Below are 13242 nucleotides of genomic sequence, written 5' to 3'. Positions count from 1 at the left end.
AAAAAACAGGCCTGTGGCTCTTAATTTATTTTTATTAATTCACCATTTGTAAACTGATGTTTACTGTTAATTTTTTTTAGAAATATCAATAGCATTTGTATTAAAACTATATTCACTGAATGTAATAAAAAATTTGAGAATCGAATTGGGACTTCTGAATCGATACCCAGCCCAAATGATAATGTTCAGTATGAAAAATTAATGCTTTAGATTACATTTTAAATAGTATTCAATGATTTTGCTAAACTTTAAGATAGCATTAGATGACAGCAAAGGTAATCAAATTGTAAAAACAGGGAAAAGTAATCATTTAAATATTTAATATTGATAAATAGTCATAAATCACAAATATTAGCCAATAACCTATATAGTGTGAATCCCTAGAAAAGTCTCTTTAGTTAGAGGAAGCACACGAGCCATTATCATAGAGACTTGTAAGGCTGTCTTAGGGATTTTTTTTTTCTTCTAAAAAGACTTTCAGACTTCATTAATTCCCTGAAATATGATGAAATGGATTCTCGGTGCATGAGTGCAAGTGAGCTGTATTTAATCAGCAATCACAAGTCCCAGCGGGAGAGCTGCGAATCAGGACGAAAATGATTACTGCTGATTGACTCTTGCAGCAGCGACTTTCAGACTTCATTAATTCCCTGAAATATGATGAAATGGATTCTCGGTGCATGAGTGCAAGTGAGCTGTATTTAATCAGCAATCACAAGTCCCAGCGGGAGAGCTGCGAATCAGGACGAAAATGATTACTGCTGATTGACTCTTGCAGCAGCCTCTGATTGCTGAGCTCTGTTGGGAATGAAAATGCAAAATGCCATTTTAAAAGTCGAGAAGGATTCGCCATCATCTCCATTCAGAGTTTCCATTTTAGCATTTCTGCGTGAATGTTTTCTCCAGGGTCAGCGCGAACAGCATTGCAACTTCGCAAGCAAACTTAAGTGTTGTAACAATGCCACTTGACCGTAATCAAAGCCTGGTAATTGCTGTGATTTGCGGTGGCGGCGTGACCTCTGCCTCTTCATCTGTAGGGGTAATTCAGCGCAGTGACTTCACCTCTGATCTGACATCTGAGTGCTGAGTCAGTCAACATTCTGCATGAAAGGACTCTTGGGAGTAATTGTACAATAAGGACTCTTTGCATCGGTAATGAGGTCAAACTTTATAATTGCGCCAGCTTCATTTAAATGGGTTTTGTCCATTTGTCTCACTGCCTGCACTGCAGTAATATGAGCACTTTGAATAAAATGCTGCCATCAGAAGTGCTTGATCTCTTTGTTTTTTTATCTTTAAAGATTAAGGCCCTGTCCACACGTAGTTTAGCTGTATACGCATACATTTTGGATCGTATAGGCGTTTCGTCCGGATGGATCCGGCATTTTGGGAGAGTGAAAATCGGGTCCCAGAGTGGATAAATCTGAAAACTATATTTTCTGAAACGATGACGTCATCAGCCCACGTCTCGCCCCTAGTCAGACACCGCTGCGTCACGTAACGGCAACAAAAACACTGAACGATTGTCTTTTTATTAACTAACATTAACACAGATTAATAAATGTATTGTTCCATGTTCGTTTGTATACCGCGCGCAAGGTTTATGTGCATAGTCCAAGTCGTCTTCTCCTTTTTTAGTGTATCTCTGTGGCAGAATTACAGCGCCACATACTGGTCTGGCATGTATACTACATCGTTTTGTGTCGGTTTCGTGTGGACTCAGATATTTCTTGAGACGAGGAGAGAAAAGAGATCGGATAGGGAAAGCTCTGGCTTCGTGTGGACGTAGCCTAAGATTAGGGTTCTTGCGATTAGTTGATTTATACGAGTATTCGTCAGATTGTTTAATCAAGATGTTCCTCTCCATTCCTCTTTCTTCAGGAAGCATGTGCAGAACTGAACACCAGAAGCATCCCAGACCAGATACTCTGCTGGATGTGGTTAGTTTTTGTTTGGAAGGGTTCTTGTGTTCAAATTGCGTCCGAGGATCAGGCCTGAGGTACTGGGTTGAGACAGACGGCCTCATATGGCTTAATGTATACATTTTTTATTTTGTTTTTTATTAAGACTGTCTTATACATTCCCTTCCTCAGCACTCTTTCACTGGCTGTGACGTTAAAATGTCATGCTGAGTCTTTGAGTGTGTGTTTGACAGCCTGACAGCGGTCGTCCAGTCAGGCATATGCAGAGGCTGACACTAGCATGCATACTGGTGTCTTTGTGAAAGCGGACGCTGGGATGAAAAGAAGCCTTGTTGTAGCGCACATCAACGTCTGTGGTGGTGTAGCGTGCCCTGACCCTTTGTGAAGTCGTGGATGGCAGTGTTAATAACAGCACATGGGTTATAATATGAGCGACTGGCCTCTATTTGCATGATTTCAGAGCTATTTCCTGCTTACATTTCACCATTTTCTGAATCTAAATTTTCATTGGCTTCGGCAAGCATCACTTTTATTATTGCCCATGCTTAGGGTTAACCCCAAGCATTAAACTTCAGCGATCAACTTTAGCTTTTTTTATATTTATTTATTTTTTTTATTTGATATAATTTTTTGTTTATTGAATTTTATTTTTGTGTTATTATTTTAATTTAATACTGATTATACTTGGGGTTAACCCTAAATATTAAACTTCAGTATTTGTTTTGTTTTATTTTTTATTTAAATTGTGTTTTTGTTTAGATTTATTAGATTTAGATTATTTTATATGATATATTATGTTTTATTTGTTTCTTTACATTGATATTTTAGTTTTTATATTTAGTACAATGGGTTGTTCATAAGAAATTGACATAGTATTTAGCGGTTTAATCTTTCTGAATTGATCGCTGTTTTTTGGATGGGCCACACACAACATTAATCCACACATTCAGATAATCTACTGCCTGCATGCATCGCAGTCCTCTCCGGATTGCATTGCTGTTTCTCCTGTCTCTGTCAGTCTATGAAAACTTTAGCCTTGACCCTCATGACGTCAAATTGACTGCAAATGCATCATTTCCTTCAGCGCTCTTATTCCAAACCATTGCTTCATTGATATTGACTCAAGTAGAGGTGGTTGCACTGTGTTGTGGGTATCCTGATGTGTCTTCTCATCTCGGACTGTGAAGCAGCGGCTGTTGGTTGGAGCAGAAGGCCACGACAGCTGTGGATGAGATTATCTCTGCCACACAAAATGAAAGCGCCAATACTGTTGTGCCATAGTCTGATTAAAAGCGGGGGTGAGCACTGGGGGCTGTTGACACAGCACTGACTTGACAATGGATAGAGATTGTGTTTGTAAGTGAGAGAGAAAGTGTAGGCCATCACAAGCCTGTGTAGCGAACAGGCAGTCACAAGAACACTCTTGTGTCCACTGATAAAACTGCCAACAAAGCAAATCGTTCTCTTTCTTTCTGATGAGATGTTTCAGGTTCAACTGTGTGTACTAGGTGAACATTTTTTATGGGTATTGAGAGTGACCGAGTTTGTCCATTTTATCTCTAAAAAAAGATATGAAGTCGGTGCTATGAAAGCACTGTTTATAATACAATTTTTGGCTAATTCTATTCCGAATTTGAAATGCGTTAATTGAAGTAATCTTAACCTACAGTTATGGAGTTTTATGTCACTTGAAACTTACTTTGGGATTTACTAGAATAGACCAGTTTTATATATAATGTTTATTTATATGAATATACTAGAAAAAAAAAAGATGAATTACCGCGAGACCAAAAACATCATAAGCCAACTGTTATGGATGGGCAGATCTTATTTAAATATATAATAAATAAAATTCACATTCACAGACGTGTCAATCAGTTCACATATTTGTGAAGAAAATAATTACTGGAAATTAAGAAAAAGTAAATTAGCTGGAGTGGCTGTGCAGCGCATCAGAAATAGAAAAGGCATGTTTATCAACTGAAGGCATCAAGATGTGCACGTCTGACGCTTGACATCTCCGCTGATTATAATTGCCACGATCTAATTTTGATCTGTCACAATGTAGGCGTAGTGTTGTTTCTGTGTGTGAGAAGTGCAAGTAATTATTAGCTCCCAGCATTGCTATTTGAAAAACACATGCATTTTGTTAAATGTCTTTGTTTTTTTTTTAGTGACATTAAGAACTTGATTGGGGGATAAACTGCTTACTTCTGCATTTGTTCCCATAGAAAATTGCACCTTGTGCAATATTGTGTGCAGATATTTGCAGTATTGTCAGTGAAATTATAAACTTTTGTGTACTTAATAATCAAAGCAATGTCTGTGAATAATCACACATGTGTAAATATCTTTTTTTAATGTCCAATTTGTAATATTGTTGCTATTCTGTCCAAAGTGTTCTGGAAACACGCTTTTAGGTTTTGGAACAAATACACTCAGTCTGAGGATAGTCGCCTTTGTGATGACAGAAAATGTCAAACAAAAGAGATCACATGCTTTTGCGTAGAAATGTTAAAGCAGCTTCTTGAAGCTTAATGGCAGTTATGCAAGAACACTTGTGTAGTTCCCGTGATGCACTTTTTAGGTTACTTTCATTTCCTCTCTACGATCATTCCCTCAGATGAGAGAATGAGGCCACTTCCCTGAAGCTTTGTTGGCTTGATGCTCTTGTTCACTCATAATCTTCCATCTTGTTCCATTTGCGACTGGTCCAGAAACTTCAGATTGATGTATTTTACTTGTGTGAATACACTCTGTTCTTGCTATTATATGAAATTAAGCTTTGCAGTATTGCAATACAACCATTTGTCCCTAGACCTTTACACAATCTTTCTTGATCTTGTGAACTTCTGCTCTTGGTATTGTTAATTTCAGACTGGCACTCGTCTAAGAGTAAAAACAGAATTTGCAGATGAGTTTGATGTTGCACATATCCGTTTGGATCTATCACATGAGTCTTTCCTGTCAATATATAATTTTCATTTTATTAGATGGAGTTTTAAATCTAAATTATTTTATATGCACGCCATATAAAAAAAACATTTCTATTCAATTTTGACTTGTGATTAGATTTTCACCCTCTGTGCCTTTTTTTTTTTTTTTTTTTTGGGGGGGGTGAAAATTTAGTCCCTTTTATATGTATTTAATTTTGCGCATTAAAGGGCTGTGAGACCTTTACACAATCTTTCTTGATCTTGTGAACTTCTGCTCTTGGTATTGTTAATTTCAGACTGGCACTCGTCTAAGAGTAAAAACAGAATTTGCAGATGAGTTTGATGTTGCACATATCCGTTTGGATCTATCACATGAGTCTTTCCTGTCAATATATAATTTTCATTTTATTAGATGGAGTTTTAAATCTAAATTATTTTATATGCACGCCATATAAAAAAAACATTTCTATTCAATTTTGACTTGTGATTAGATTTTCACCCTCTGTGCCTTTTTTTTTTGTTTGTTTTTGGTGGTGGCTGAAATTTCAGTCCTTTATATATGTATTAATTTATGCATTAAAGTAGGCTGTGGAGAATTACGGGAGGGATTTAAAAAAAAATGTTTAATTGTCATTAAAATGCAGAAAACCGTTATTTATTTTGATGTAATCCAATTGATATAATTTAAAAATAATTATCATAGGCTGTAGCATGACTTCTTTTGACCGGCTTCGTGAAAGTCACTCTAACATCATGCGTGAGAAATATGTTTGTTGCGCATGTGTTTGGGTATATGATCAGATCCAAACTTGATGCAGGCTCTCTAAATAAATAATTGATGGCCATCTGTAGCTTTCACTCCAGATTGAAGCTGCTGAGTGGATGGTGTCAATCTCATCGTTGTCTTTTGGGTTTAGCTGAGAGCTGTTAGCACCCTATTATGTTTTAAGTATGCATCAGGGAAGAGGAGTGCACAATGTTTCTCTTTGTGGGTTTGTTGCTGCACTGAAACTGTCCCGTGAACCGCCCAACACGTCGTCTTCTCGTCTTTTGCATGTGCACCCACTTAATTCCAGTTATGAACACGCCAAATTGTATGCATGAGTCAAAAAAGGACAATCATTGTTTGCAAAAATGGTAAGGAGTATGATGTTTTCTGGCAAAAATGACTTTTATTTTACATCTTGAAAGGTGATTTGAAATGATCTGACAATGTTTTAAACATTTGTTCTATCAAAGCTTGCATGTATGAAAACATCCATGAAAACTGGCATGTTTCTGAACAAATTACTTGCAGGTATAATTTGGCCTGCATTCAGACTGTTATACTAGTTGGAATGTTAAATGGCTGTATTTCTCATATATTCTTCACAAGCAAAATTATAAAGTAAAAGTGAACCACAAAGGTGCTAACCAGATGCTAAAACCACATATGGAAACCACCACCATCGTTTTCTATGATCATGTGTTGCCATATAGAGTGGAAATGGGCATCAGGTTGGACATTTTAGTGGTTGTTTCCACGTTTTAACTGTTCCTAACCCATTTTTGGTCAATGGTCCATCCCTTGTCGTCAGTCTTTCTCGTTCTGTCCTCTTCCTTTGGTTGTCTACCCATCAATCTTTGCAGCGGAAGGATGTTGCACGCTCTGCTTCCTCCAAACCGCAGTTTTGAGTCTGTTCCCTGGCAGATATTTGGTCCCCCCCACCTTCCCTCCCACATTTGACTGCTGTTGAAAAGGATGCAGAGAATATGAATGCAGGCACCATGCTTTCCTTTTGGGACAAATTGAAAGCTGATCTGTTTTGACAGTCTCAACATAATGTAAGGCTTAGGGATGCACAATATATCAGGACCTTACCAATTATCAGCTAAGATTGTAATATTTTATACTGATTTAATATTATTTCATTTGATGTAAATATATGTTAATTATTAAATATGTAGCAAATTAGCTCAAAAGGGAATTGTATCTAAATAATTACAATTAATTCAAATTATTTATCCGTTATAAAATTATATTATTTATACATTAGAGCATGTAACAAGATCGGATTGTAAAAGGGACATCAATTTTCAAGCACAATTTACTCTCACGCATACATACACAGGGGAGGTAAAGTGGATGAATGAAACCGTTAAGAGAAACCAGAGAATGCAGCTATGGAAAATGAGTCAGTTAACCACCTGAGTGAAACCCCATTTTACAACGGCGTCTACAACTTATCCTAAACCTCGGTTTCGTTTGGTTAAATGTATGATATCTGCCATTTGTCACTGCTTGCCATGGTAACACATAGATTGCTTTTTTTGGGTGAGGGGGTTTGCTGGATTATTCATTAAATATGAGGGTGTCTGATTGGTCCAAATGCTACAAATCAGTATCTTTCCATATTGGATGTCTGTCAGACAATATTTTTGGTTTTTAGATATTTTCTACAGAAAAAGGATGTGATTAATGAAAAAATGTATGTAATGTAATGTCAAAAATCAAATGTATCAATTATTATATTAATGGTTTAATATCAATTATTATTTTAAACCAGCAGAAAGGCTGTTAAACAATGCAAATTCATTCTCTGCCAGCAGGTGGCGCTTTCAGAACTACATAAAGATCGACTTTGAAACGTGCAGCGCTTATTAATCCAATTAAATCATAGCCTTTTTCATTTTAATCATCACATTAAGCTATCCTTAAATGCAGCATTTAAGTAAGATACTAATCAAATGAATTTTTTTTTTTTTAAATTCATATGAATAATAGATTCTACTGATTCTCATATTAGACTGCTGTACTAGAACTACATACTGCACAGATCAGTTACACATGCAATTTCTTTCCCAGATTTTTACATTCGATTGAGACAAAACCAACTGCGTTTATGTGAACCATGGGTGTTTTTGACAGTTGAAACAAATGCTAAAGAGTGTAGTTTAGCCCCCGCTGGGATGTGCGCGCTTGTAGCCTATACCAAATAGTTTCAACTGGCAAGGCGCACAGCCGCATCTCTCTTACACAGTTTAGAAGTGGTTGAAATTAAAATAAACGAGTGTACGTTGTGAGCGAACAATTTGTAGAGATCTGCCAGAAGCAGCAGCCACTATGAACAGCTGATTTGTACGGAAACATCTGATGGCCAAACTACATTGGAATTCGCAAATGGAAAAATCAATTGAGCCCGGGCCGATTTGTGTTCACAATGCACATTTTTAGCGAACCGTACCTTTAGCCGATAGCGAACCGTACTCAGACCACCTCCCGAGATGGTCTCGGTTCAGTTAGCTTCTGAGGTCGTTTGGAGTGTTCACACATGGGCCAAAAAGTCACATGAACCGTGCTCAGACCCCTGAAAAGGACCAAGTGTGAAAACACCCTAAGACAAGTTTGTACAAGATGTAATTGTAGTTCAAGCATCTTTTTTGCAAAGATATTTAACAAGTGATTTGTTTAACATTTACATCATGCTGACAACTTCATGTGTGGTGCACTTGGGATAGAATTTTTTTTTAACTACATTTTCAAGTTGAGGACCGGTCAAACGTTCTGAAAAAAATCGAGATTTTATTATGTTGCCATATCGCCCAGCCCTACTGGTTTTGTGTGTGTGTGTGTGTGTGTGTGTGTGCCTGGTTTTGTGTGTGTGTGTGTGTGTGTGTGTGTGTGTTTAGCTTGTTTTTTTTTTTTTTTAAAGCGTTTTTGCATTTAGATGACTTATTTTTCTTGGTGGATTTTTTTTTTTTTTCTCAGAATTTATATTTTCCAAAAGCATTGTTTATAGACATTAGTTTCTGATCTGTGGAAGTGAGTATGTAATACTTTTGCACCTTTAATCAGAGTGGTGGTTCTCTAAAACCTCAACTGAAAAAGCCTCAGTCCACATAAGCATTTAGCATCCAATCAGATTTCAACACCTCACCACACTTTATTTCCATTTTCACATGTAGTGATGCTAAAATAAGATAAATGACCAGAATGCAGGTGGTTAGTACTGGGTGTTAGCTTGACTACTCTTGCATTACACTTTCACACAGATGTCTGAACTCTCCAATGCTGGTCTGATGTTTAGCTTTTTTGATAGCGGGCTTGATTAAAATGACTCGTGTGCTTGTGATAATTCAGCAGGATCCTGTTATCTGTAACAGAATAATCCTGTATGCAAATTAAAGTATGATTCTATAATGTAAAATTACAGCAGGATAATAAGTCATGTTTAATCGATATTAATCGTCTTCTCTTTTATTGGCAGGTATTAAATGAAGAATGTGATCAGAACTGGTATAAGGCAGAACTAAATGGCAAAGACGGTTTCATTCCTAAAAACTACATCGAGATGAAGGCACATCTGTAAGTATAATGTGTATAACTTCCCTAATGTGGGAGAAACTCCTCTGGTGTGTGTTTTCCTTCATTGCAGACATCGGTTTTACGAATCTGCCAGTATATTTGAGGAGCTTGACTATAATCATGTTTCAAAATCTTTGAGCAGCAGGAGTGAGCGTCTCCAGTATCGCTCAAGAATTCAAACTGGCATCAGAAAGCCAGTCAAAGTGAAGAGACGGCGTTCGTTTATGGCATCGCTCGCAATGTACATCTGCATATTTATGTATCAGAATAGCTTAAAATAACACCCAGACCAGTGAATCAGTGTTTTGACCTGATTCCTGGAAACGAATTGAACTTCCAAACCCTGATCCTTTTTATATTCTGCCGTTCTGCCCTAGTGTCAGTTGCTAAATATACCAACAGCTTTGACAAATGGATATTGCACCGTTTGATGCTAAAATAAGATAAATGACCAGAATGCAGGTGGTTAGTACTGGGTGTTAGCTTGACTACTCTTGCATTACACTTTCACACAGATGTCTGAACTCTCCAATGCTGGTCTGATGTTTAGCTTTTTTGATAGCGGGCTTGATTAAAATGACTCGTGTGCTTGTGATAATTCAGCAGGATCCTGTTATCTGTAACAGAATAATCCTGTATGCAAATTAAAGTATGATTCTATAATGTACAATTACAGCAGGATAATAAGTCATGTTTAATCGATATTAATCGTCTTCTCTTTTATTGGCAGGTATTAAATGAAGAATGTGATCAGAACTGGTATAAGGCAGAACTAAATGGCAAAGACGGTTTCATTCCTAAAAACTACATCGAGATGAAGGCGCATCTGTAAGTATAATGTGTATAACTTCCCTAATGTGGGAGAAACTCCTCTGGTGTGTGTTTTCCTTCATTGACATCGGTTTTACGAATCTGCCAGTATATTTGAGGAGCTTGACTATAATCATGTTTCGAAATCTTTGAGCAGCAGGAGTGAGCGTCTCCAGTATCGCTCAAGAATTCAAACTGGCATCAGAAAGCAAAGTCAAAGTGAAGAGACGGCGTTCGTTTATGGCATCGCTCGCAATGTACATCTGCATATTTATGTATCAGAATAGCTTAAAATAACACCCAGACCAGTGAATCAGTGTTTTGACCTGATTCCTGGAAACGAATTGAACTCCCAAACCCTGATCCTTTTTATATTCTGCTGTTCTGCCCTAGTGTCAGTTGCTAAATATACCAACAGCTTTGACAAATGGATATTGCACTGTCTATATATCATATACTTGTAAATGAATTATTTTCCACAGTATTTACTCTTTACATTTTAATTCAGCAGCTGTATACAGATATATTGTAAATATATATGTAAACCATTGTCTAAATGTTTGGGGTCTCTTGTGCTCACCAAGGCTACATTTATTTGATAAGAAGTACAATAAACTTACAGTAATATTGTGAAATATTATTACAATTTCAAATAACTGGTTCTATTTTAATACATTTTAAAATGTAATTTATTCCTGTGATGCAAAGCTGAATTTTCAGAATCATTACTTCAGTTGTTAGTGTCACATGATTCTTCAGAAATCATTCTAATATGCTGATTTGCTGCTCAAGAAACATTTCTTATCAACAGTGTTTAAAACAGTTGTGCTGCTTAATATATATATATATATATATATATACACACACACACACACACACACAGTGGGTACGGAAAGTATTCAGACCCCCTTAAATTTTTCACTCTTTGTTATATTGCAGCCATTTGCTAAAATCATTTAAGTTAATTTTTTTTCCTCATTAATGTACACACAGCACCCCATATTGACAGAAAAACACAGAATTGTTGACATTTTTGCAGATTTATTAAAAAAGAAAAACTGAAATATCACATGGTCCTAAGTATTCAGACCCTTTTTTTTTAAATGGTGATATTTTTTTAGGATTCTTTAAAGAAAATAAAGTTCTAAAGAACAGCATTTATTTGGAATAGAAATCTTTTATAACATTAAAAATGTCTTTATTGTGACTTCACAACTTAATGCATCTTTGCTGAATAAAAGTATTAATAATAATAATAATAATAACAGAAAAATCTTACAGTGCCCAAACTTTTGAATGGTAGTATATAAAAAAACAAGTAAAAACCAATTAAAATGAGTGCAATATTTTTACTATATGGTTGATAATATATTTGCTTTCACAGCAGACCAAGTGTACTTTCTACTCTGTCAGCCTTGAGGCTGTCGTGTGAGCTCTAATCTGAACATTTCAATGATTACTTCTGGTCTCAGGTTCTCAGGTCTGTTTACTTTTCCTAATCCCTCCTTGTGCATTTTACAGAATCTCTTATTTTTTTATCAATTTTAACTTCCTGATCATTTTCGTGGGAACGCTGTGTTGCCCTTTCGATACCAGACAGCTTGTTTGAGCTCGAAGTGTTTGTACATGTAGATGGTTTGGTTTGTTCCTCCCGCTCTCTTCCTCATTGGTCTCAGTGCGAGCGAGTTTCATTATTGTCCTGTGTACAGTAGCAAAGGCGTAAGGACAAATGAATGAATGAATAATTGACTAATATTTGCTTGAGAGAGAATTGAAACCCATGTAATGACACGCAATGAAGCTCGGGAACATGGTCCACCATTCAAAGTCCCTTTTCTAAAATCAAAATAAGTGTTGCTTAAAGGCACAATATGCACGATTTTTGTAATAAAATATCCAAAAACCACTTGCACAGTGTGATATATTTCATGCAGTTGTGTTCTTACGTTATCCCAAAAGTTCCCAAGGGTTTGTAAATCCAGAGAAATTCCATTTTTAAATAATGGTGATTCTTTTTACTCGTTTTTACAGTGTTGCGCATTATAACCAATCAACATGTATGTTGAGCTTATTAATGAAATGACCAATCAAGAGGCGTTCAGATGAGTCATCGCTGAAACGCCAGAGTTTTGTTCAGTGTGCGCGCTCGCTGAGTGAATTCTCTCATCATTTTTAAGTGACGTGACATGTGGCCAAGTATGGTTACCCATACTAGGAATTAGTGCTCTGCATTTAACCCATCCTAAGTGCACACACACAGCAGTGAACACACACCCGGAGCAGTGGGCAGCCATTTATGCTGCGGCGCCCGGGGAGCAGTTGGGGGTTCGGTGCCTTGCTCAAGGGCACCTCAGTCGTGGTATTGAAGGTGGGAGAGCGCTGTACATTCACTCCCCCCACCTACAATTCCTGCCGGACCTGAGACTCGAATTTGCAACCTTTGGGTTACGAGTCCGACTCTCTAGCAATTAGGCCACGACTTCCCCCCCATAAACAACAGAGTGAAGATGTACGCACAGGGCCTAAAATTAACACTCGCCAAGCGCCAAATGTGAGTAAAAATCAGCGTTGGCGAGTCCATGTAACAGTGTCAGTCGCCAGTTGGCAGGTACAACTTTTACGAATTATAACAATGCGATCTAGTGGGAACAACAGCCCGTTTTTTTAAAGAGATTAGCTGTTTCTGAAGACCATATCATCATGATGACGAGCAAATCGAATAGATACAAACGGACTGATAAGGTCAGAGCAGTGTGATGGCCAGCTTGTCCCTAGACACGGTTCTAATAACTTTTACCTGAGAAGATTTTGCTGCTTCATTTCGGAAGATTAACTTTTCCCTTCTTTATTCTTCATAACCCGAGAATTCGGCGACACACACCTGGGGTTACGCTGCCAAAACGGTGCAGTGAAGTATAGTTTGAAAGGCTGCACGTTCGGATACACATACGCTGAGCCGCTTCAGACAGCTCACCAGTAACGCTTCAACGCACGAAAACACACACAATTATGTCAAAATGCGCGGTTTTGGCGAGTTACCTTGTAAACGGAGTCTTAAATAAATTATAAATGACCGTAAAGAGTTGGGAGAAAATCAGATATGTGTCAGAACCGCGTCATATGCGTCAGGGTTTTAAAGAGACAGCACTGATTTTAAAGTAAAACCTGCTGAAGTCTGTCATTGATGTATATCAAAGAACAAAAGAAAAAGAGAAATCCTTGGACTGTT

At 37.2% G+C, this 13242-nt stretch overlaps 1 protein-coding gene across 1 annotated transcript in view; it reads left to right on the top strand.

Annotated features, from left to right (window-relative positions):
* The first annotated feature begins 1853 nt into the window (after window positions 1–1853).
* Window positions 1854–13242, top strand: part of LOC107602286 (growth factor receptor-bound protein 2-like) — a 22113-nt gene continuing 10724 nt past the window's right edge. Inside the window, exons 1-4 of the mRNA XM_016294746.1 lie at window positions 1854–1940; window positions 9106–9203; window positions 9274–9406; window positions 9883–10031. Coding sequence (XP_016150232.1) covers window positions 1854–1940; window positions 9106–9203; window positions 9274–9406; window positions 9883–10031 — 467 coding nt within the window. The remainder of the gene's footprint in view (window positions 1941–9105; window positions 9204–9273; window positions 9407–9882; window positions 10032–13242) is intronic.

This window comes from Sinocyclocheilus grahami, unplaced genomic scaffold (assembly GCF_001515645.1).
Source record: "Sinocyclocheilus grahami isolate Dianchi unplaced genomic scaffold, SAMN03320097.WGS_v1.1 scaffold324.1, whole genome shotgun sequence".
Lineage (NCBI taxonomy): Eukaryota > Metazoa > Chordata > Actinopteri > Cypriniformes > Cyprinidae > Sinocyclocheilus > Sinocyclocheilus grahami.
Note: the sequence above shows the minus strand (reverse complement) of the source record. Positions and strands in the feature narration are given on the sequence as shown.